The sequence below is a fragment of the Polyergus mexicanus genome, unplaced genomic scaffold (assembly GCF_030449975.1).
Source record: "Polyergus mexicanus isolate NDT 795.1 unplaced genomic scaffold, iyPolMexi1.0 SCAF_23, whole genome shotgun sequence".
Lineage (NCBI taxonomy): Eukaryota > Metazoa > Arthropoda > Insecta > Hymenoptera > Formicidae > Polyergus > Polyergus mexicanus.
Genome location: NW_027223343.1, coordinates 4,956,462 through 4,981,680, shown reverse-complemented (window position 1 = coordinate 4,981,680; position 25,219 = coordinate 4,956,462). Strand labels below are relative to the sequence as shown.

General features: G+C 30.9%; 4 protein-coding genes across 8 annotated transcripts; 2 read left to right on the top strand and 2 right to left on the bottom strand.

The window, feature by feature from the left end:
• Positions 1-1,063: 1,063 nt before the first annotated feature.
• Rpl4 (ribosomal protein L4) lies at positions 1,064-5,208 on the bottom strand. The gene is made up of 8 exons (XM_070312993.1): positions 5,116-5,208; positions 4,121-4,298; positions 3,798-4,043; positions 3,301-3,425; positions 2,749-2,847; positions 2,315-2,586; positions 1,808-1,967; positions 1,064-1,306 (listed from the first exon to the last, which is right to left on the bottom strand). The coding sequence occupies exons 1-8, from the start codon at positions 5,116-5,118 to the stop codon at positions 1,133-1,135; spliced, it is 1,257 nt and encodes a 418-aa protein (XP_070169094.1). The 5' UTR covers positions 5,119-5,208; the 3' UTR covers positions 1,064-1,132.
• A 1,820-nt stretch (positions 5,209-7,028) lies between these two features.
• Positions 7,029-22,112, bottom strand: LOC138942519 (uncharacterized). Of its 4 annotated transcripts, XM_070312770.1 has the most exons (7): positions 13,996-14,868; positions 13,050-13,365; positions 12,267-12,491; positions 10,136-10,243; positions 9,794-9,931; positions 9,168-9,383; positions 7,029-7,246 (listed from the first exon to the last, which is right to left on the bottom strand). In XM_070312770.1, exons 2-7 carry the CDS (start codon positions 13,126-13,128, stop codon positions 7,236-7,238), a joined length of 777 nt encoding a protein of 258 aa, XP_070168871.1. In that variant the 5' UTR covers positions 13,129-13,365; positions 13,996-14,868; the 3' UTR covers positions 7,029-7,235. The 4 variants fall into 4 exon arrangements, with proteins under 4 accessions (XP_070168871.1, XP_070168870.1, XP_070168869.1 ...); XM_070312769.1 differs by lacking the exons at positions 7,029-7,246; positions 13,996-14,868 and adding an exon at positions 22,096-22,112 and having other exon boundaries at positions 7,426-9,383; XM_070312768.1 differs by lacking the exon at positions 7,029-7,246 and having other exon boundaries at positions 7,426-9,383.
• Positions 7,069-19,649, top strand: LOC138942521 (tRNA (guanine(26)-N(2))-dimethyltransferase). The gene is made up of 6 exons (XM_070312772.1): positions 7,069-7,257; positions 10,671-10,939; positions 11,233-11,384; positions 14,159-14,797; positions 14,974-15,620; positions 17,862-19,649. Exons 4-6 carry the CDS (start codon positions 14,159-14,161, stop codon positions 19,465-19,467), a joined length of 2,892 nt encoding a protein of 963 aa, XP_070168873.1. The 5' UTR covers positions 7,069-7,257; positions 10,671-10,939; positions 11,233-11,384; the 3' UTR covers positions 19,468-19,649.
• On the top strand, positions 21,126-24,588 carry LOC138942518 (1,5-anhydro-D-fructose reductase). 2 transcript variants are annotated; one of them, XM_070312766.1, is made up of 8 exons: positions 21,126-21,222; positions 22,128-22,221; positions 22,473-22,640; positions 22,792-22,908; positions 23,184-23,378; positions 23,770-23,967; positions 24,049-24,197; positions 24,437-24,588. In XM_070312766.1, the coding sequence occupies exons 2-8, from the start codon at positions 22,150-22,152 to the stop codon at positions 24,477-24,479; spliced, it is 942 nt and encodes a 313-aa protein (XP_070168867.1). In that variant the 5' UTR covers positions 21,126-21,222; positions 22,128-22,149; the 3' UTR covers positions 24,480-24,588. The 2 variants fall into 2 exon arrangements, with proteins under 2 accessions (XP_070168867.1, XP_070168868.1); XM_070312767.1 differs by having other exon boundaries at positions 21,182-21,277.
• The last annotated feature ends 631 nt before the right edge of the window (positions 24,589-25,219 follow it).

Sequence of the window (25,219 nt, the reverse complement as noted above, 5' to 3'; positions counted from 1 at the left end):
AAGCAGTGGTATCAACGCAGAGTACTCCTTGAAATTTGTCCGAGGCGTCGGTGCATCTCGTCCGTGAATACTTCTTTTTCTCGCGTGTTGTTTATAAAATCTGTTGCACGCGCAATGTCGTTTCCATTTTTTGTCTCTGTCAGCACATTTATGCAAATATCTATACACTAAATCGAATATTGTCGATCTCTTAATATCCTGTCGAGGAAAATACTCGTCGCCTTGTGACGAGACAGCTGACCTATTTGAAAATGATTTAAATAAATTAAGATTATTCATCGATTTATTGTTTAATTTTACAGCTGTTCGATGATATGCCAGGAATTAGAAGATTACTTATTTAATATAAGAGAACAATAAAAATATTTTTCAACCTAAAATTTTTTATATAGAATGGTTTTAACATGGTTAACCTGTATCCATGACTGAATTTAATACGATTGCTGTGTACACTTTCAGGATGATAAAATTTCCAATCTTCGGTCATGATCAAATCACAAGTGCATAATCGTCATAAACTAAAAATATATATTTTATGCGCAGAACCGGGCACAAAAAGAAAACCAAAATTTAGGTTTGTTCAGGTCAACGATGTAGTTCTGAAATCGCACGTTTTTCTCTTTTTTTTTTTTCATTTTCTACATCTACCTAATTTACCATCGTACAGGAATAGAAAAAGAAAGAAAAGAAAGAATGAAAATGAAATTCTCTCTCTATAAAATCAATAAATATAATTACGTTTTCGACTGTGCTGTATACATTTCAGAATCTATCAAATTATTTATCTTAATTCTTCAATTACTTTCACGAATTTGATTTAATAAAAAGAAGAGGAGTATCACTTATTGCCAATTGCAATTTACAATATTATCTTGGATATTGTAAATGGAAAGTGTATTAGATAATATGTGCAAACTACTTATTAATAAACATAGGTCCCTCGCATATAGCATAAAACACACACACACACACACACACACACACACACACACACACACACTCTCTCTCTCTCTCTCTCTCTCTCTCTCTCTCTCTCTAAAAAGAAAGTCCAAAAAAACAACTGTAAATTTTTCCGTCTTTTCTTTTATTCAGAGACAGAAATAGAAATTATGCATTAACAACAAATTGTTGGTCACTTTTTAGCTGGCTGCTTGGGAGCAGCGGTTTTTGCGGTATCTTTTTCAATTTTCTTTGCCGAAGTTTTCTTCACTCGAGGTTTCAATTGCTTAATTTTAGCAAGTTGTTGTTTCCTCCTCTTCTGAAGGACAAGAGCCTTCGATGCCGGTGCGTCCTTCGGCAATTTTATCTGTAGTGGATGGAATCAACCAATTAGTAAAAATTTCTGATACATTATTATCACATTTTGCAATTGATTTTTTTCTGATATCTTACAGTGATTTTGCATATAAATAACTATATTTTCTTAAATAATTAAAGAATATGATATATACTAATAAAATAAATTATTTATTACATCAAATAAATAATTATTATTTTATGTGCTATTTTTACATAATTCACGCTCATACTACCTTTTATCGTTCTTTATGTATTTATTTCACAATCATTAAGTCCTTTTTATCCATATTAATCTAATTACTTTGTACATAATATTTTTCAATATAAGAAATCTCTCTATCTTTGATATTAATATATATTTTTCAGATTCAGGGATATTATTCAAATTGTATTATCTGAGATTGTTCATATATCTTTTATATATATATGTATATTGAATCATTTTATTCTCCACAATAACACTAAAATATATGTAAAAAGCAAAAAGACTTAGCAAAGCTGTACTTACGCCTCGTTTTTCAGCGAGAAGGCGATCTTTCTCGTGTTGGCGCTTCTGCGCGGTTAAAATGGCAGCACGTTTCAATACAGCTGCATATGGATTAAGACGCAGCATAGCCCGTGTGTTAACCAACGGATTCAATTTCTTCACTTTGCGCACCACCTTCTTCCTATAATTATATTGAATAAATTGTGTCAATTACCAATAATGCGATCATGGCCATAGGATTTATAACAAAACAAGGTCAATTATAATCATCACAGAATAATCAATGTTCACTTAGCAAATTTGAATTAATACAAATCTGAAGTAATGTTGCATCTTTTAATATAGTAGTTTAGTGCTGCTAAATTTAAAAAAAAAAAAAAAAAAAAAAAAAAAAAAAAAAAAAAAAACTAAATTTAGTTATGAATATATATATATATATATATATATATATATATATATATATATATATATATATATATGTGTGTGTGTGTGTGTGTGTGTGTGTGTATAATTTCTTAACATAATTACCTAGGAGCCCTTAGGACTTTCCGAATTTCTTCAGATTTCAAGAGCCTGGATAGATCAGTATTGGCCATTTTGGGGAATGGCAAATTATATCCTTTCTTGAGTTGCGACTCCTTACGCCAGGTTCCATAAAGAGCATCTAATTGTTCAAAAGCAGATTTTGTCCAGATAACAAAACGTCCAACATGGCCACCTGGTGCCAATTTCAAAAGATTCATCTTATTGATGTTCATCAAACTGACGCCGGGAATATTGCGGAATGCTTTGCGAATACCCTAGAAATCAGAAATTATTATAATTATATGATAATTTGTTATGATTTATATGAGATCTGATGATAAAATTTATGAACAAAATTTATTTTAATTTTGATACAACTTATCTCTATGGGAAACTTAATCAAATAATATATTACATCTTAAAAGAAAATTATTTACCTGATCTTGACCGTAAACAATCAAAGGTCCACGTCGATGGATACGTCGGCGATTACGCATTTTACCTTTACCAGCACGAAAACGTTGAGACTTATATACCTAATAAAATAAATAATGAACAAAATATTAATTACAATACAAATAATTAAGATTTAGAAGTAAAGGAAGGTTTATAACTTAATTCAAAAGGATTCAATTAATTAACTGACTCTTACAAAGATTCAATTAATTGATTTTTTAACAAAATAAAATCGTGGATATCTTTGAAGAAATTCTTATACTATTTTAAAAATTTCTGTAACATGTTCTGTAGTATTACAAATGCATGAGAACAATACAGAGAAAAAGAAGACATTGTTTGGTGATTCATACCCTTTGCTAGTAAGTGCAAATTTCAACTAGAAAAGAACGCCTGAATACCATATTTTTCTAGCACCTATTAGGAGCATCCGAACTAAATGTGCTTAGCAAAGATGCGGACATTTGTTGGTGCATATATATGTAATATAAAGGAGATATGATAAAAAAAATGATAAGATTTAAAATTCAAACCTTTTGAATGTCATTCCAAGCTTTAATGCGTCTTAAAAAAATAACGGCTTGCTTTGTTTTTGTGTATTCTTGAATTTTATCAGAAACAACCAGCGGAAACTCTGGGACTTCCTCGATCAAGTGTCCTGCATAAAGTATATAATGTTATATATATATATATAATCTGCTAATCTTCATACAAAATACTAATAAAAATTAGATTAAATAAAATATGTAAAAAACAAATAATTACAATACTAATTGATAAACCAATAATGCATGATTATAAGTTTTTATCATTTAAATGTGAGAAAATTTACATTAAAACTCAAAAATATATAAAAGAAAATGTGAATAATTATTAAAATAATTATCGTAAATATATCTTATAATAATTTTCTACAATATTTTCTAGTTATTGAAAAAAAATGCAAAATAATTTTCAATAAACGTTTTTTCTAAATTGTTATTCCCATTTCCTTTTTAGTGAAAATGTTACATTAGCAAAAAGTACACACCTTTAGATTGCACAAGCGCAGGAACACCAGATGCAGCAATAGCAGAAACGAGGGCATAACGTTTCTGATTGACGTTGACGCGATGATGCCAGCGTCGCCACGGCTTGGTAGGGGCAAACATGCGTCCACCTCGGCACATGTTACCGAACGCACCCTGACCAGAACGGTGGGTACCACCGCCACGTACACGAGGTATACGTGCCACAGCTCGTCCAGTGCCCCATGATTCAGCAGAGGTTTGATGACCTAGGAAATAGAAATTATATTTAATCATTTTGCAGATCAAGGTATACTTAAATATCAGATACTGTAAATATATTTACCAGCCTCTTTGGAGACACAGTATGGTTGTCTACTATTCGTAGAGATCAACTGGTGGACGACATTGACGATGTCCGGTCGAATCGGAGCTTTGAAAACAGCCGGCAGAGAAATTACATCACCTGATGCCTCGTTCTTGTCGGTATATACCGTAATAATCGGTCGCGCCGTTGATAACGACTGAAAAAAGATATAGTAATAATTCAATTTTTAATATTTACAATTTTCTTACAAATTATACATATAATCCATCGCTTTCAATATATTATTTCCTATAAATTAAAAAATCTTTTAAAAATAGACATTTTTTTTCAGGCGTTTCATACTTCTTTCCAAGATAAAAAAATTATTAACTTTGATAATATTTCTTTCAGCTTAGAAATATTATTCAAAATTTAATATAATTTTTTTCAATATATTTGAAAGAATTGAGAATTTCACTTTGCATCATTATACGACATATGTTATGAAAAAAATCATAGCCAATTATCGCAAGTAGAAAGGTCAGCGAAAATCATTTTCACCTATAATAACATGATTAATCAAAATTCATGCTTGACTTTAATATTCCGACTTCTCTCGTTTTATTACTTGACGATTTATAGATCTCATAGATATTCGTTTTTTACATACACGATATCAATATCACGTAATGGCGGATTATACCGGATATGCTACCTCAACCCACGTGCTACCGAAGTGCACATACACGAATTTGATTACGTCAAATTTCCGCGAGGAGGATCCTACGCACGTTAAATAAGACAAAATATCGTTAAAAGAGAATAAGAGCGTGAGCCGAAATATCGGTATACTTATTTCCAAGATATTACAAATTCTATGCTAATATCACATCGTGCTCGAGCACGCGGCAGGATGCGCGATCTTTCGGAACAAAGTAGTTCTCGTAAAAGCATGCGGGATCTGCGAAAGAGATCGCGGATCTTGATGTAGAGTGCGACGTGACATTCGCGTACGAGGAATTAAATTTCCTTACCATTTTGATAGGCCCTTCCTATAATTTTTCACGCATGAGACGCGAACTAACCCGCCTACGTTTTCACGTCTCGTCCGGTCACAAACAAAAAGGATCAGATAGACTGGAAGTAAAAGCGACGTAAAGAGATAAGCCTCAAGCTGCGTTTATATGATCATGTTAGAAGCGACTAGAAATGCTTTGAAGCATTTGATTGACCAATCAGGACAAAAAGAGCAATGATTTCTTTATTCTGATTGGTTAATGTAACGCTTCGAAGCATCTCTAGCGTCTTCTCGACCGCGACCATAAACACAAATGTCACATGATTGGTTGTCAAATAGAAAAATATTTTTCAAAAAAAAAAAAAAAAAAGATATTTTTATTAATATTTGTGAAAATATTTTCAAGGCTTTAAAAAGTCTCTATTCTAGATAGTCAATTGTTTGATGTTAATTGTATTTTCTTGCTGGAAAAAGCGCGATTGGTTGGTCTCTGCGCGAAGTGCGTCAGGATAGGCTCTTACTTCATCGCGATGGTAGCGTCTCGTCGCGGAGGAACTTTGTACAATTTCGCAAAGCAGATCGGTAGATCGGCCATCTTTGAAAGTGTTTTATTGTCGATGATCGTACGCTGGGATTCTCGTAAAATTTGCCCGCGTGCCGGTTATCCAGTTCGCGTGTGCATAACGGAAAATCTTTTGTAGAGATTCTCGTGAGATTGAGGACGTCGCGTGTGAAGGAACATTATCGTTTTTCGAAGGCAAGCAAAAGGTATGTACGCCATAACATCATATTGTCGTTACAACGATACGATCGAATCCAAATCCTTTTGCTTCTATCTTCCCGGTGATTTAAATAACATCTTTCTTTGTGGATTTCGCAGTGCGAGGGGAATAATTATAAAACGGGGGAAAAAAAAAGAGAGAGGAAGATATATGCACATGTACATTTTTCTTCTTGAATAACGTAATTTACGGTAGGTACGCCGTTGCTTGAATATCTATATAATGAATAGGTGCTTTAAAAAAAAAAAAAAGTGCAGCTGCTTACACCTGCATTGAAATTGAATGAAGCAGTACGGGATAGACAAAGAGAGAAGACGAAAGAAATAAAATAGAAGATATAGTCACAATAAACAATGTTTCTTGCGCAGAGGATGAATTTTTTGTCAATTTGGACGAGATATGCTATTAATATTGCACTTTCGAATAAAATACAGATTGGATAATTGAAATTGATGCTTCATACTGTGAAAATAGTAAGCAGCCATCGAAAACGAAGCTCTTTTTAAGGTTAACTTAGTAGGTATATGTTGGCAGAATCATATAATGTATTCTATCATTTTTTATTACAAATAATAATTTAATAATTGATTATTCGAGTAAATTTATGACGAAAATGCGAGGTTCTTTAATAAAAATATTACAGTTTCAAGTTACAAAAATCTTTCTTTCATTTTTACATTAATATTATAAATTATTACAATATCAAATCCGCTTTGATAGGTCAATGAGCGATTGAGCTTTCGGTAATGTTTCTACTATGGGGTATGCTTCTACTATATACTTTAATAATATAGATAGAATTATTAATTTGATGCATGGAGAAAGATTTTTTTTAGATTAGATTAGGGATAGGGATGAATTATATAGTTAGAAAGTTTGCCATAGACAAATTCTTCTAGTGAATTGATCATTGATTAAGTTAATTGGTATTTGTTTCGAAGTAGGTTTTGAAACATAGAAAAGTACAAAGTCTTCTACACAAGATATATATCTGCGTAAGAAAATATGTAAAACATTTTGTTTTATATATGAGTGAAATTTAGATTTTACTTGCAGAACTGTACTTTGGGCATCATTGTGTATGCTAAAATTTTAAAGATAGCAAACTTGAATATAAAGAATAAAATGCAGTAGTTTTCAGCTAGGAATTTGTTGTCTTTTATTGCGCTTCTCATCTCATCTTCAATATAACAAACAACAAAGATCGCGTGAAAAAATATTGCAATCAAGAATGTATTGTTAGAAAAACATGGTGTTTCCTTCAAAAGCGCGTACAATGTATGGAATCTTCTTAAGTTTTAATGGACGAAGTGCAACTCGTAATCCCTTCATGCGGGATACATGCACAATTATTTCATCTAATCGCTGTAACAGTAGTAAGTAAAATAAAGTAGTAGCAAAAACAAGCTCTTCTTTGCTGCGTGAAAAAATTTACGCTATATACAAGTTGAGGTTGAGTCTAAAGCGTGATACAAAATTTGATATCTCAGAATGTACAGAGAATATAGGGGAAGAAATATATATATATATATATATATATATATATATATATATATATATATTTATTGAGAGTACAAATTGTAATTCTCAAGAAGAATATTTCATGACTATATCATTTTTTTGCGTCATTCTGAGAGAAATGAAAGTATCACATTTGAAACATACCTCATCCTGTACACGACTAATATCTTTACTTTATGCTATGCTTTGTATATGCTTATCATTCTAATTAATTGTAAGGCGTTTGTATTGTATTATAGGCAACTATATATCAGAGTATCATTATATTCTTAGATAACATTCTCTTTATTCATGAGACATAAAGCCATGTTCTCATGGTATAAAAAGAGAAAGTATTGTGCATGATGGTAATCATAGATTAATTATAAAAATAAGAATGAAAGAAGAAGAAATTAATTATTTATGGTAAAAAGATAACTAAAATAAACATTTATTAATTAAAATGAGCACATATTTAAAAAAATCGATTATGAAACAATTGGAATGAAATCGAAGCAACAAGTTTCAAAAATTATGTTATTTAATTCTTTGTATAACATTTATAATAATGTTAATTGCTATATTACTTTTAGCATTTGGGACTAATTTCTGATTGTCCATCCATTGTGCATCCATAGGAATTTGTTGCATCTTATCTTTTTACACCATGAGCGTGTTATAGATTTGTTAGTTTTACTTCTCTTGTCTCTTGGATCCTCTAGTGAATTCGTTTAGTTACTTATAGCAAATAAATCGAATGATAACATACAGAGAAAAGTATAAATTGTGTCAAAATGATATTATTACTTGCTACAAAGCGCTGATCGAATATCGGAATTATTAGATGTTTTTGAAGGGACGAGAATTGTATATTAATCAGAGATTCTCTTTATCTCTTCCGATAAATTTATATTTCTTCGATCGGAATAACATTTATGCAAATGAGATATTATAAATAATACAAAGTAACAGATATCGCCTTCGAGATATGGTCATTTCTGGATGCAACTTCCTCAAGAAGTATCATTTGTAGCCGTCCAGTCTGCGATCCCTTTCCAATCTTTTTCAGATCTTCAATTCTTAAGCGCAAAAGATATTCACAAATTTTTAAAATTTTCATACTCGGGTAATTTTCAGAATTTCGCAATAGGAGATAAATATTGCATTTGTAATTTAGATTATTTATCAAGACAACAGTGGATAAAAACAGTTCTTCGTATTCGTATTCGTCAGATAAAACGAAAACAGTATCACTTATTTAACATATAATGATTAGAATAATCGACAATATATATTGTAAGACAGGAGACTCAACGAATTGTGTACATAGACACATGTGTACATGATGATTGAGAATTGCAGTGTATGAAATTCGCATACTATTTCAATAGTTCTATAGTTGTTGATGGTTTAAACAAATTAAGAAGTATAGAAACTACAACTCCTAATAATTTATAAGTTTTCATGCAAAATGATACGCCTTATACGTCATATATACGTATTGCAAGATGAATAATTTTTTAATTGTATTACGAATGATTTTGTTTGTAAATATATCTGTTATAGAGAATCGAAGAGCAGAATTCGAAAAACTTATAGAAAAGGAACAAATCTCTTGCACCATCGTGATACATATCGATTAGGAAAATATAGAAATTTGATTTCTGTAAGGATCGCAGAAAGGATTGAAATATAGTGATTGTTTATCAGAAATGACCTTAAACCTCGAAGGCGTCCCACTGTTACGCGATCATGGCAGCGATCGGGCTGAAGCGCATGATCTTACTGAGGAGGATCCAGGCGACCGACGCGAGGGCACAGAGGGTGACTCCACCCCATCCTAGATCCATGCTCCATGCGGTAGTAAACTTTCTGGCCTTGAGGACGCTGCGAGGAACAGGCATGCCGACCACACCGTCCTCAGGACCACCGTCCACTACTAATTTGGTCCCGTGATCTCTCTTGAAATGAATGATTGTCAGCGTAAACAATGCAAACGTTGCTGAAATGAAAATTAGCGATAATCCTAATTTAATCGCCATTGTTCTGATAATACAATATTACAAAATTCATAGGTATATTCTTTTCTTTTTCTAAAATATGTAATTTATCTCTTTAGTATTCTATCTAAGTTTTATTCGGATAAAGAATTTCATTTCTGATAGATACAATCATTTCAATAGTTGTTCATTTAACAAAATATTTTTTCGTTATATCGAAGTTAAGCGATATTTTGAAAAATAGAGATTCTCGATAATAAATGGAACGAAATCTTTTACTTGAAGTCTTGGTACATCACCAATCTATCAAAATTATATAAACAGTTATATCTCTTTGCAAGATATATTTGAAGTTTGATACAAGTTTTGATACATCAATCAAAATTATATAAATAATTAAAATTATATAAACCTGCAAGGAGATACATTACTCCCGTTACGAGCACGGCTGATATTTGATGCCTGCACAATCCGAAAAATCCTATAAGCGCGGCGCATCCTAGAATGATTAGGCACACTAAAGAGCACGAGATACTTAGATTCTGCATTCCTGAAACAGAATGTAGAGCTTGCGATCATTCGTATCAATCGATCCTTATAATTATGTTATTTCTACATTTCCCGATTGACTGCAAAATAGGAATTGTATAAAATGATTGATTATCAATCATGTTAAAACAATATATTCTAGGATACAAGGTCAATATTGCACAATATATGGTTCAATTTAATTTGTTGTTTAATATTCACTTACGATTTTGCCAAGCTACGCGTATTTCTTCATGCGCTTCATTCGGTGTCAAGTAATTGATGCATCTCTTTTGCGGGAAACCCACCTGACCTAAGAGCTGTATCTCTTCTTCTAAAAAAAAGATAAGCACAATTTGTTGATAAGTTTAATTGTTGATAATCTAATTGTTGATAATACTTTTTCCCATTTAAATAGATAAAATTTTGCTTATTGTAATGCGAATTGATCATCAAGATGTTCTCTCAAAATCATTAAAAAACAAAAAATCATTGTTTTTTTTTTTTTTTTTTTTTACTTTCGATATTGTGTGAATTCTCATCCCATTCTATCTTTTATCGTTTTTTGGATGAGGAACATAATTCCTTTGGAAGATTTATGTAGGTTATAGATATATGAATTAAATTCAGACATATAAAATATGTTTGAATTCAGATATTTTTCATTTATCTAAATTAATGTTATATTAAACACACAATTCTGACATTCTTCAATTAAAATATTACAAGAAAATTTATCAAAACCTTCTCTTTCTCTCCAGCGTTTTGCTGATACTGATTTTTCTCATATATCATTTAATTGAGAGAGCAAAAAAGATGATAGCAAGAGAAAGCCACATTTATGTGTCGTTTTAAGCGAAAAATTATCGAATCATAAGAAAACTATATAAAATAAATACGATATCTTGCGATTTTTGACATATTGCATCGTCGTACGAATCATTAACATCTCAGCCGTGTGATATAAGTGCTATGCGCAAAAAAGGGGCAGTGCTAGGTACTGTACTTGGCGTGTTCAGGCACTATAAAGGTAATTTTCTGACAAAAATAACTAAATGAAACAATTAAGCTTCCGAATTCTTCGAATAATCCACAAGGTTGCACATGTTCAATTAAATGAAAGAAGATACAAGATCGACTATATTTTTTTATCGTTGCAACTTTTTCCGCAATCGTGTCTAGATATTGACATATAAGATGTTCGAAATCCATCGTGCTATACTTTATTTATTTTTAATCAATTTGTGAAATTCTTGTATTAATTTTGATTAATTCATGAAATTCACAATTTTTTTTTCAATAAAAATACATATCGATTTATAGTTTTCAGATTTTAAGCAACTAACAATGAATGAAGGAAGAATTCTGTGGGATATATGCCTCAAAGAGTTGCAAAGACAGAGTAAATTTAAATAAATTTAAGTGAAAGATTCGATTAGCATTGACATCGACTATAAATTTTATCAGGAAAAAAGGTATTTTGTTTAGAAAAATGCTTACTATTATTTTTTTTGAAGGTTGACATTATCTAAAAATCATTATGACCGTTAAGAACTTTCTCCAAAATCTTATGATTCTTTTTACAAAGTACTTTGTCTCAAAATTAATATAGAGATTTTATTAAAAATTGTTAAGAAAGAAAACCATTTCATGTACAAGAGAAATTAATATTATTTTGTAGAAATGCGATAAATATTTTTTGTGCTAGAATTTTATTGGAAGGATCATGTTTATGTTGCACATACACGTGACTATATTTAGATGCTACCTTGACTCTGTCCGGAGATATCGAACCGCCGAATCGCAGTTTGAACAGCACATCCATACGATCGCGTGACCGTGAGATTCTCGTTTTTTCAATAGATTTGAGCAAAACGATATGATCCTATATATTAACCTAGACCTAATCTTCGTTCGTTTACCGATTCATAAAATCGATAACGTTTCTATTAGCCGACAAACACGAAAAAAAAAAATATGAACGGTGTCAATATATGAGAATTTTCAATAAGATATCAGAGAAAAATAAAACATGTGATTCTGGCTTTTTATTTAATTGCAAATAATATTTTTCAATAATTTGCTCATTATTTTGATATCTTTGGCAATATATAATAGCAACACTTGCAAGTAATTAAAATCATAAAATCAAATAAATAATAAAGTTATATATATTTTTTCTTCACTTGTCTAAGATAATATATTAAGAAAATATTAAGATATTAGAAAAAATCTCAAATCGCATTCTTTTCATCGTTATTCTCTAAAATATATTAAAAGGGAAGGGGGAAAGAAAGCTATTTATGAATAAAAATGTTGATTGCAATATATAATTTTAGAATTGTAACAACTTATACCTGACAATGTAACACACATAATCCATATCCCGCCGTGCATAGGAACCAAAAAGGATGAACTTTTGGTAACACGATTAGTTCGATGATTAACGGAAGACTTTAGCATTGCCACCTGATCGTCCAGATACCACGTGAGATTGACGTTTGCGTGAGATAGATCTTCCTTGTCCCAGCTGATTTTTTCCCAATGATCGGACATTATCGCACCACATAGAAGCCCCGTCGCTGAGAAATGAAGAAAAAAATGCGATTATTCGATGGCACAAAACATTCGCGTGTTTATCAAGTTTTGTTTTAGATAAAGTTTCTCTTTTATAAAAAGAAATCCAAAAATTTCTGTCTAAAATGTCGAAGTCAGTCATGAATGTTGTCATGAATGATTCATAATATAGTTTGAGATTGTACAATTTTATTGTCACATTTAAACACATCTACAACATTTATATCATCAATTATGAAAGAAAAAAATGAATGTTGTAATAGCGCAATTTTAAATAGAGATTTTTATTTTTATTACACCTTTTATCGTTAAATGTTTCAGTAGACAGTTCTTCAAGACGCAATAAATGTCAAGATCATGCTCGAGTTTCATTATTCCGTTTGAAGTATATATACTTATCGAAATATATGTAACTCGCGTTCTTCTATCACGAATTTCTTTTCAAGAAAGATGCACAACGCAACAGATCTTCACACATGCTCCTTATGCATCATAAGAGAGACTGAAGTTGGATGTGGGGTTTATTTTTTGCGGAATGCGAAAGAAAAATATCTCCTCTTTACCTGCGAAAGTCAACACGAGGGTGGCGAAGAGAAAGACGAGACGTGGACCGGGGCCCCGAGGTACGCGAGTCGGCTCCATCTGTTCTCGGAGAGCGGCGCCCAAGGCGACGCTTGCAAGCGTCGCTCGCGTCCCCGGACTCGTTACTGGCCGATGTACCGCCCTTGGAACTCGCTCTTTCTTTCTCTATCTCTATCTCTCTCTCTCCCCATGGACATCCTCGCGATGCGGACGCCCTCGTCCTTTCGCGTCGAAGCGCCACGATGAATCGACCCACGCGGAGAACCACCCTCGTCCGTTCTTCCCCACCCGTGGATGCTGCGGATATCCGTCTTATCACCTACATGCCATTTCTACGTCTTGCGAACAATCGAATTTTAGCTCTAGCTAAAGCAATTGAAGAGTGAGATTGAAAATAAGATTGCTTTATGATTGATTATTGAACGTCATTTGACCATTTATGCGCGTGTTTTATTAATTAAATTTGTAGACAAAATATATTTGAATACCTGATCCGCTCATTCAGATTAATATTTTCTTTGAAGATTTTGTTCAAATTTCAGAATTGCAAACTTTAAATAACAGTTTTTTTTTTTCTTTTTAATACAATAAGGGGTATAACATACACGTATTTTGACTAATTTCAGGATCTCTAAAGATTATCTTTAAAAAAAGCATTAATTTGATTCTCGTGTGTGCGATATGCATATATAACACTATTAGCGAAAGATCGATCGATTTTAAAACCATATGTTTTGTGTAGAAATTTTATGTCCATTCCAATAGAGATTTAATGCCGCACATCTACGTTTACAGTCGTAGCATATATATGTTTGTCGATGCTATATTAGCAACACGGCAACACGTTTGATTCAGTATCTGTCTCGCAGTGCTCTGTACTTACAAAAGGATGATGTAATGGAATATAGAGATTTTTTACTTATTTGCCTTTTCCGTCTATAGAACAATGTTCTTTCACGGTTGCCGCTTGATTTGACTATGACTTCATCCACGCGTCGTTGGAATGCGAATTTCTCGCTTGTTGCCACTTTCAAAAATGCAAGTGATAATTCTTTGTGTATATGGGAACTCTCTCATCTTTCTTCCTTAGATGGCAGATCTGTCGGAGGAAGTTCCGATCAAGGACGCCGCGACGGCAATCTCTCAAGGCAAACGCCATCTTCTAGTACGCGATTATAATCTGGCGGTGGTCGTCCTAGCCCAGGCCTGCGAACTTCTTGCCCAGGAGCACGGGGAGACGGGCGACGAGATGGGCGAACTTTATCTGCTTTATGGACGAGCCCTTCTGGGTCTAGCACGTGAGGAAGCAGGAGTATTGGGGGGCGGCGTGCCCGGCTCCGAAGAACTTAGTCAGGACGAGCAAGGTGAAGAGGAAGAGGAGGAGGAAGAGAACGAAGAGGGGACCATCACAGAAAGCAACAACGGTACGGCAAATAGCCCTTGCACGTCGAATGGTAAAGAAGATGATAAACCAGACCTGAAAGGAAGTGAAGATCCAAAGGATACAAAGAGTGAAAAGGACGAGAAAACGGAGAATTCTGATAAAACAGTCGACAGCAAAATCGAGGAAAAAACGCAAAAAGAGGAAATTCCTGGCTGTAGTCGAGATCCTGATATATATAATAGCGAGGCTTCTGGAAGTAGTACGAAGAGAGAGCAGGATGAGGACGGGGAAGCAGAAGAAGAGGATGTTGAAAAGGAAAATGAGGACGATGTGAATAATTTACAGGTGATTGATCTTTTTGGATGATTGCAATGTCGAGTTAAGTCGTATTGATATAAGTTTTTTATCTTTTTTTTTCTAAGAGTTTAAATAGTTAATTTAATGCAATCTGTCAATAAATATTTAAGTATCGATACTGTATTAAATCAATTGTGTTTAATGTCTAATTTTCTTTCTTCTAGATCGCCTGGGAAGTCTTGGAACTGGCAAAACTAGTACTGCTAAAACGCGGATCCTCAGGCTGGAAATTGTTAGCTGAGGCATATCGTCTTCTGGGCGAGGTAGCAATGGAAGGTGGCAACCACGAGAGCGCGCTGATTGATTTCAAAGCTTGTTTGAATCTGCTGGAGAAAATGACTCCGCGCGATCATCGTGCAATCGCCGAGATTCATTATCAACTCGGACTGACTCATGCAATGGCAAACAATTTCGACACTAGCATCGAGCAATTCAATCAGGCGTCTGCGCTGCTGGAGGCGAAGATTGTGCACTTAAAGACAGTGCAAGATGATCCACCTCAATCCGAGGATCCTTTTTACACTGTTGAAGGTGAAATCAAGGAACTGCAGGAGCTTCTTCCGGAGATCCAGGAGAAAATCGCGGACATCAAGGACATGAAAAAAGAAGCCGATGTAATCAAGGAGATTAAGGAAGAGAGGTTGAATGGATGCTCTAAAGATGGTGAAGCGAGCGAAGCTTCCGGAAGTGGTAGTAATACATCTAAACCTGCTAGCGATATTTCACATCTGGTAAGAAAAAAACGCAAAGCGGAGGATGAAGAGGACATAGGTTCTGTTTGCAAAAAACTATCGCAAGAAAAGGATGTGGCGTGAAAGGTGCGAGTATCTGATATATTTCATGATAATTAGAATAATCTGAACTCTGATAAAAAAAACTAGAAAATGTTGATATTTTTCTCGAAGAATAGTATTTGCTGATGTATAAAAAAATGGTGTTTTTTACGAAAACGATAGCTTGTCAATTAGTGAGAATTCATTCCCAATATAGATTACAATAGAAATAATATTTAGGATATCCCAGAAATTGATATGCATTCAAAATTTTTGTCACTTGAAATCGCTTTATGGTACACAAACTATATGAAACTGTTTCATAATTGTGTAGTTCCATATTAAATATGAACAAAAATAGCAATTATATAATTTTATGGATAATATAGGAAATATTTACTGATGTGAGAAAAAATATTCTTTGAAAAAGATTGTTTTCTAAAAAAGTGACTAAATTATTTGCAATACAAATAATCATCACATCATCAGAATACGCCAAAAGTTACATTTTTGAAATTTATCTTAAAATCTTTCTTATGATATAGTACAATGAATGGGTAATCGTTTTATGACTGAAGTTGATAGTAGTTGATAATAATAGAAGTTAAAAGGATAAATCTAGTAATAGTTTTTATCTTTTATTAAACATGATGTGTGCACACATATATGTGTGTGTGTATGAGTGTGTGAGTGATGTGTATATGTGTGTGTGTAAGCATACATATGGATACAACCAATTATTTGTAGCTTATTAAAATATTCAATTAAAATACCTCTCTCTTTATGTTGAATTCAAATAATATATTTAAATTCCATAATTTGCCTAATGTTAGAAAAAAGCATGTGTGTAATTCTACAAGCATTGAGTAGAAATCTGAATAGAATCAAAAAGAAGTATTCAGTAATATATGTGCATATGTATGAATATATGTTATAAATTAGTGTTCTTCATGGTTTTTATGTAAAAGAAGCTTTTGTTTTTAAGTAAAGGTGTTTTCTTGTTTTTATTTTTCTCCATTGCAAATATATTTCTTTTAATCGTTGATTTATACTCCAGCAAATACATTTATAAATTAAAAATACACATACTGAACTATTTTGTATTTCGTTTTATGAAATGATTTGCCACGATCAAGGCTGAGTTTGTGAAAAAATTATGTGCGTGTGGAGACAACTATTTGTTTGGAAAGGAGGCTATTATAGAACTATTCGAACAAATTTTTGATCAAAATAATTCTATCTTTCGTTGATTATTCTGTTATAGATATCTGATTAGTACCTCTAAAATTTTTAACTAAAAAATTGGAGAAATATTGCGAATAAATTGAAAATTGATTGGCTCTATAGAATTTCCATGCTGGAATAATTGGAAAAAATCACTTTTTTTCATATCGTATTATGGTGTACCAAAAAAAAATCAATAATAACTTAAAAATATGGAGCAAAAAAAAAATTCATGTGCTTTATCAGAAATAACTTGAATAGTTTCATAATAGATCTCTAGTTTAGAATGATGTATTTATTATAGTTTATTGTAAGAGTTGAAGTAAAACAGAGCAGAGATCAACACACAGTACTGTTTTGAATTATAAGACATAAGAATATATAGTAGAGGAATAAGAGATTGTCTCTGTGTACGAATATCATACTAATAAATGTTGGAACAATATATTTTTTTTTATATATATATGTATATATCTTTATCATAATATAATTTATTGATATAATAGTTTTATGCGTGAAAAACATTGAAGTAAGATTTTAAATCAAAATGATATATAGATTAATGTCATATAGAGATACCACATGTCGATACGACATTCTTATCGACAGTGTAAACGTGACTTTTACCATCTGTTGTTTTGACTTATAATTCCTCTTTCTAGTTACAATAATTGCCGAAAAAGCGTTAGTGTATAAGTCATATGTTTAGCGATAGCGATGCTTGAATGTTATGCATGTATATATATATATTATATATTTTGTTAGTTAATGATGAGATCAGATGAAACTAAATATATGTGTAGAGATTGAAAATAATTAAATTCATAAGAAAAGAAAACCACACATATTAACCGATTATTGCAAGAAAATATTGGAGCATTTTGTAACAAAAACTAGTTCTGTATATATATATATATATATAAGATATAGATCAATATAACACAATACTTGTAAGTACTTTAATGACTTTATGAAAATAATAATAAATTGGATATTACAATTCTGTATTATAATACATCTGAATATAAAATATATAATGTACTAATATATTTCAGAATTAATACACACATGACAAGTATGGATCATGAGAAATGCACAAAGAAACTCAAGCTTGAGGAATTTCCAGTTGTTAGTGAAGGGAAAGCACAGATAATAGTCACGAATAAAAAAGTGTTCTATAATCCAGTTCAAGAGTTCAACAGAGATCTTAGTATAGCGGTATTAACAATATTTGCACAAGACAAATGCAATAAAATGATAGAGAAAAATAATTCAACAGATGACAATAAAGTTAATACACTATGTGATAACAGGATAAATACAGAGAAGCAGAAAGGAATTACCATATTGGAGGCTTTATCTGCAACAGGTTTACGTAGCATACGATATGCTAAGGAAGTGAGAGGTGTCCAACAGATTGTGGCCAATGATATTTCTGCAAAGGCAGTGGACAGTATTAGACAAAATGTTTTGCATAATGGAGTTGAGAATTTGGTAACACCTTATCATGAGGATGCAACATTGTTGATGTATCAACATAGACGAAATCGTTTTGATGCAGTTGATTTAGATCCATATGGCTGTCCTTCGATGTACTTGGATGGAGCAGTGCAGTGTGTAGCCGATGGTGGTATACTTTTGGTTACTGCTACTGATATGGCTGTACTAGCTGGCAATACTCCGGAAACTTGTTATTACAAGTATGGAGCAATATCTATAAAATCAAAATCTTGCCACGAGATAGCATTACGGATATTACTTCAATGCATTGCATCTTATGCAGGACGGTACGGACGATATATAGTACCATTATTATCTATAAGCATTGATTTTTATATAAGAGTATTCGTTAAGATATATACAGGCCACAATAAGTGTAAAGAAAACTCTAGCAAAATAGGGATGCTTTATCAGTGCAATGGGTGTGAAAGTATGACTTTTCAACCATTAGCAACAAAAAAATCTTCCAACAATTATAAATTACTAAATGCACCTACAGTAGATCAGCTGTGTAAACATTGTCAATATCGACAACATATGGCTGGTCCACTATGGTTAGGATCTTTGCACGATCAAGAATTTGTATCACAACTGTTATGCAATTTAAATAACATAGAGTTAGGTACATCAAAAAGAATGGTAGGTGTTTTGACCATGATACACGAGGAACTGGATATTCCATTATATTATAATCTGGATCGTTTAATGTGCATAGTTAAATGTGATGTTCCGTCGATATTGAAATTCAGATCAGCATTACTAAACGCAGGATACAAAGTATCATACTCGCACGCGAGTAAAACCTCCATTAAAACGGATGCGCCAAATGACGTGATATGGGATGTTGTGCGCGCTTGGGAGAAAGAGCATCCTGCAAAACGGGAGAGGCTGGCCAAGGATAGTCCGGCTGCGCGTATACTTAATGCATCGCTTACAAGAGATATTTCTCTCGCAGAACATCCCCTAGCAAATCCAGTTTCTCGCCAGAGGCATTTGTCACGCTTTCAACAAAATCCCACTGTAAATTGGGGACCAGGTGTTCGTGCAAGAATCAGAGTAGATCTTGAAAATATGGTAGAAGATTCGAAAAAAGTGAAAAACCAAAATAAAAATAGTAAAAAAAAATTATGTAGTGCAGAACAACAAACAATACAACAATAAATACAAAGAATCTTCTTGTAATTTGTAACGTTCGAGGTTTACATATATACATCAATATATTTTGGACAAATATTTTAGCTTTTTTTTTGTCTAACATAACAAATTCAGGAAAACTGCGATGTTATATATACGAAATAATTTTTGTAACTAGCTTTTTAAGATTATCTATGTCTTGACAAACAAATGGCGAAAAAATTAATGTAATTTGTATCTATGAAAGAGACATGTAAGTACATGTCCTTGTAAGTTACATATCCTTGTGTATAATATATTTGAATCTTATTTCATACATATTATCAAAGATTGTAGTTTTTGCATCGTTGTGCAAATAATATATTTTATTTTTATAATAAGATATTTTTTTTTATAATTTCTGTAATATTATTTATGCATACTTCTAACATTATTGTATGTCAATTATAGTATCCAAATTTTAGTAGAAAAAAAATATTGGAAAGAATTATAAAAGGTATATGTATCTTTCAAATTGCGCAATTATATTGATTTACTTTCAGAGATAAAAATTTTTTAAATAAATAAAAATTTGGTTTTTGGAAAATATTTGACATGGTCGTATCAGACATGGGAACACATTATCACATTTTATTAATGTATTATTTATTATTTAAATTATTATATATATTATATTAATATCTAAATGAGAATGAAAAATTAATGATCTATTTCCAGAGAGCACAATATATTCCTTGACTATAGTGTCAAATATATTGTTTTGAGAATATTCTTACAGAATTATCTACGAAAATTAGTAAAACATTTTCGTGTTAAAAGAATATTTTATAAACCTACTTAGAAAACATTGCATTTAGAACGGTCTGATTTTTAAGTTCTATGCAGATTCATAGATAATTTTTTTTCACTTTATTAGAATATTCAAATATTCACTGAAGGATATTTATAGAATGTTTATAGAATAGGTTTGTGCTATCTGAATTGTAATGGTTGACATATCTAATTAAAATTTTCCATTTATATATATATATATGTGGCCTGTCAATTAAAATTAAGCATAATAAGAACCATTACTTAACATAATTTTTCAGTTGAATTTTTATTTGAGATTAGATAATTTTCAAAATACTTTTAACTAAATATAGATCATATCATATATGATAACACTTGGCATAGATACGACGCTCCTCCTGATACTTTATCACTACAACTTGGCATTATTCGTTCATGTTGTTCTTGTTAAAAAACAAAAAATTTAACATTTCCTAACTTATCTTGTACAACAATGTACAGAGATATACCGTACTAACTTTTGATATATATATATATAGTAGATAAGAAAAAAGTATAATTATTTATATTGTCTGTTTGTTTCAATAAAAACTTTAGATAATGTTAAAAAACATTTTATTTTCGATTCACTAGATTCCTATATAACGTTATATTGTGTGTCACAATATATTGCATGTCTACTTGTAATGCGACATTTAATCTATATAGACATATGTATAGATACATATATTATATCTAATCATTAGAAGAAGATTTAAAGCAACAAAGTAATATATCACTATCATATATTATTTCAGTGCGGTTGTATATTTGTGTAATTTTTTATTTGTGACCAATTGATATAGAAAACGAGATTGGAGGTGGTATATTCCGATTATGTAATGATTATCCATAAATAGCACATGAGTTGATTATAAGGGACAGTCACTGCAATCTACGAGCAGCGTGTACAGAATCATATAGTCAAGAATAGACGTTAATATTGTGCCGGTAAATGTAATCTTTGATATTTTATCGTAGATACGTCGAGCAAGTTACCCAAAAAGTGCGTTATAATAATAATAATTGAGTGTATTTTTACATAATGATATTCTCGGTTTCTATAAAATATTTGTGAATGCTGAGACTTCTCGAAATTTTAGAATGAAAATAAAATTGATATCCTGTTGTTTATAACACTAATTGTATCTAATCAAATTTTTTTTCATTACTTGTGAGCATCAATTTAAATTGCTGATAAAAATATTTGTAATAAAAATAATAGCATATTTCCTACATTATATATATTTTCTAAAATTAATAATTAATTCTATTATGATATAATATTAATTATAATTATTAATTTGCTCATTAACAAAAGAAGAATTCTGAAATGCTTAATTATAAACAAGAGCTAAAGATTATTAAAATATCAATTAAAAAAATATAAGATTTTTTCTAACTGTCGGCCGAGAATTTTTGAATCCGGACAATTGTCGGTATTTGATTTGATATATATTTCTAATATGTCTCTTTTTCTTTTATAAAATTGTGTATTATCTTTTCAATATACTTGAGATGTAGCATTGTCAAATTTCCTAATTTTTGTTTTATATATATATATATATATATATATATATATATATATATATATATATATATATATTAATTAAATAATGACGAATAATCAAATAAGTATATATATATATATATATATATATATATATATACTTATTTGATTATTCGTCATTATTTAATTGTTTTGGACAATAATTCGAAATCATATATTGTTCATTTACAATATGTCAAGTGTATTACATATTTAACAGTATTATATAATAATCTTTCCAAGTAGCAGGAAATTCTTTGTGTCGCAATGCTTACTTTCACTGACGATTTTGTTATTCCTATTCCAGATTGTTTCTGCCGACGACCATAATGCCTGACATTCCAACAGTCACGTTCTCCAATGGATATAAAATGCCTATGTTAGGCCTTGGAACTTACAAAGTAAGTTTTTTTGTAATATTGTGTACATGATAGTGATAACATGTAAGAATCATGTCATAATAAAGAATCACATCATTCATTCGCGCACGTTTGAAATTTAAATAAATGTACGATAAAATTCAGAAACTAAAATGTGTGTGTAATATGTTCTCCACTGTGGAAAATCTTTGCACGGAATTAATAAATCTTTAAAGGCAAAGATTCTTTATAAATATAGATATAATTATATTCTCTCTTTTCTTAACAAATAGTCCGTGGATAAGAACGCAGCAACAGCTGTTAAGGAAGCAATAGATCTCGGATATCGGCATATTGATACGGCTTTTTTTTACGATAACGAGAAAGAGATTGGAGAAGCTATCCGCGAAAAAATCGAAGACGGTAGCGTAACCAGGGAAGATCTATTTATTACTACAAAGGTAAGGTAGTATATCGATGTACGATTAAATATGGTTTGAATATATTAATTTAAAATCTTTAATATTTATTACAATTTATTCGATAAACTCAAACCATCTTTTTAAATTTCAATAAATGTAAACATTTATATTATTTTGTTTTGTTTCAAAGTTGTGGAATAATTACCACAAAGAAGAACTTGTTGTTCCGGCTTGTAAAGAATCATTGGCCAATCTTGGTTTAGAGTATGTAGATCTCTATTTAGTTCACTGGCCATTTGCTTTCAAGGTAAGTATTAATACGAAAAATGAAATAGCCAAAAAGAATTATGCATTTTATTTAAACTTTTTAACTACAAAGTTATCTTAAAGTAATAGCGGTTTATGCGAGACGCGAAAATAGTTGCGTAGTTTTATTTAATAATAAAAATAAAAATTTATTAAAACCAGAATTTGAAAAAAGATTCGCGAAATTTAACTTGTAAAACAGAACGTGCTTATTATAATCTTCCAGTAAGTATCTTTATGATATTTATCTGAGAAATGCTATAATACCTTTTTTAGGAAGGAGATAATTTGATGCCTACGGATAAGAATGGAAATTTGATTGAATCGGATGTTGATTACCTAGAAACATGGAAAGGAATGGAAGAGTGCGTTCGCCAAGGATTAACTCGTAGCATCGGGATTAGTAATTTTAATTCCGAACAGATAAACCGTCTGCTTGAATCGGCTAAAATCGTGCCGGTTAATAATCAGGTAAGATTAATTATATTTTCTATCAGCTTTTCATTTTGTAACGTCTAATTTAATCAAAGAAAATATTAGTTTCGATAATCACTTAAAGAACCACAAAAAATTATCGAACTTTTAATCTTATTAATAATGAGATATATCGAAAATAATAATACACGAATAATCGAACTTACACTATTAAACAATACAAATTTACTTCGATCTTTTTCATCGATAAATCACTTTTTCGATTTTTCTGTTTCTAAAAACAAAAAACATATTTCGCATGCTCAATGCTGTATTAATATGTGTTATATTATACAGAGTATATATTATATCAATATTTATTATATATATTTTCTATATATTAGAATACTATAAGATTTTATTTTAATGTCAAAAAACTTGGTCGTAGATTGAAATTAATATAAACGTAAATCAAGAGAAATTAGTAGATTTTTGCAAGAAACGCAACATTACAGTAACTGGTTATTCTCCTTTGGGACAACCCGGTAATGCATCAGGTATTGGAAACAGATTAGATAGTTCTGTGGTGTTGAAGATCGCAAAAAAATATAATAAGACTCCGGCGCAAATAGCACTTCGATATGTGGTATGTAATAAAAAAAGTCGATAAAATCGTATATATAATTAATAAATTTCAAATATATGTCGTATTTTATTATTTTTATAGTTTCAACACGAAGTTGCACCAATACCAAAAACTGTAACTAAAAGTCGAATTAAAGAGAATATGGAATTTTTTGATTTTACATTGACATCTGATGAAATGAACGCTATCCGAAAACTCGGCACTGGGGAAAGAGTAGCAGGTTTTAGTATGTAAGTGTTATAACGTTTTATTATTTATTATTTCTTTCCATGAATGCGAGTACATTGATTAATTTATCCAGATTCAAATTTTTTAGTCAATATTTCAATTAAATAGTATTTCTATTTTTAACTTTTGCACGTTCAAGAATAGTAAAAAAATCTGAATTTTGTGTGATTTATCATAAATTGTCTATAATTTAATATTTTCCTGTTTCTGTAATAACTTTTTTTTTATTTCTGTGTTTCAGAGTGAAGGATTTCAAGTATTATCCTTTTAACATTCCATTTTAAATGAAATCAGAATAAAAAAGAAAGGAGGGGACAGGTATTTTATTCCATAAAAAGTGATATACAATACATATGAATGTAACAAAAAAGGAATTTATATGAACATAAGAAAGCTTTATCAAATAAATCTCCTATATATATATATATATATATATATATATATATATATATACATTTAAAAAAATATACTTCTTAAAATATAGTTCAAAGATATTTTCAAATTAACTTTAATAGTCTCTCTCTTTTTTCTTTTGATAATCCAGCAAATTTAAATGGAAAATGTCCAAAAGAGATATTAATTAAATGATATTAACTAGAAGATATTAATTAATTTAATAATGTTTTTCGAAATTTCCGATCAGATAACGTTGTGAATTTATTAAAGTTAGAAAATGACAGGATACAAGTTATGATGCATCGTATATAATGGTATTAATATCCCTTTTAAAAGAGCACATGTTCTCACGGTTGATGCTCGTTCGACCCTTTTGGTCTAGCCAATTACAGCTATTGGACACTGCAGAAAAATTTCAAGGTCTGGGCCAAGATCATTCGTGCATATTTTTGTTTGGTTCATTCGTCTTTTTCCGAATTCCATTTGATTAAAACTACGCGATAAGGCACGACTTAATCTATATTTGCAAATCTCATGCGTCACAATACACACACACATATACATAAATCGAGATAAGAGCTTTGGAAATTGATGAAAAATGAAATATCTGAAAAACTTTTGTTTCGGT

Coding starts and splice junctions, on each gene's coding strand:
- Rpl4 (XM_070312993.1), bottom strand. Junction 4,044..4,120: donor CTGTGTCTCCAAAGAGGCTG/GTAAATATATTT, acceptor TCTATTTCCTAG/GTCATCAAACCTCTGCTGAA. Junction 1,307..1,807: donor TTCTCGCTGAAAAACGAGGC/GTAAGTACAGCT, acceptor CATCCACTACAG/ATAAAATTGCCGAAGGACGC.
- LOC138942518 (XM_070312766.1), top strand. CDS start 22,150: ATGCCTGACATTCCAACAGTCACGTTCTCCAATGGATATAAAATGCCT. Junction 23,968..24,048: donor AAATAGCACTTCGATATGTG/GTATGTAATAAA, acceptor TTATTTTTATAG/TTTCAACACGAAGTTGCACC. Junction 24,198..24,436: donor AGAGTAGCAGGTTTTAGTAT/GTAAGTGTTATA, acceptor TCTGTGTTTCAG/AGTGAAGGATTTCAAGTATT.
- LOC138942521 (XM_070312772.1), top strand. CDS start 14,159: ATGGCAGATCTGTCGGAGGAAGTTCCGATCAAGGACGCCGCGACGGCA. Junction 14,798..14,973: donor ACGATGTGAATAATTTACAG/GTGATTGATCTT, acceptor TCTTTCTTCTAG/ATCGCCTGGGAAGTCTTGGA. Junction 15,621..17,861: donor TCGCAAGAAAAGGATGTGGC/GTGAAAGGTGCG, acceptor AATATATTTCAG/AATTAATACACACATGACAA.
- LOC138942519 (XM_070312769.1), bottom strand. CDS start 13,128: ATGGAGCCGACTCGCGTACCTCGGGGCCCCGGTCCACGTCTCGTCTTT. Junction 12,492..13,049: donor CCTCGTGTTGACTTTCGCAG/GTAAAGAGGAGA, acceptor TTCATTTCTCAG/CGACGGGGCTTCTATGTGGT. Junction 9,384..9,793: donor AGTAATGTATCTCCTTGCAG/GTTTATATAATT, acceptor TTTTCATTTCAG/CAACGTTTGCATTGTTTACG.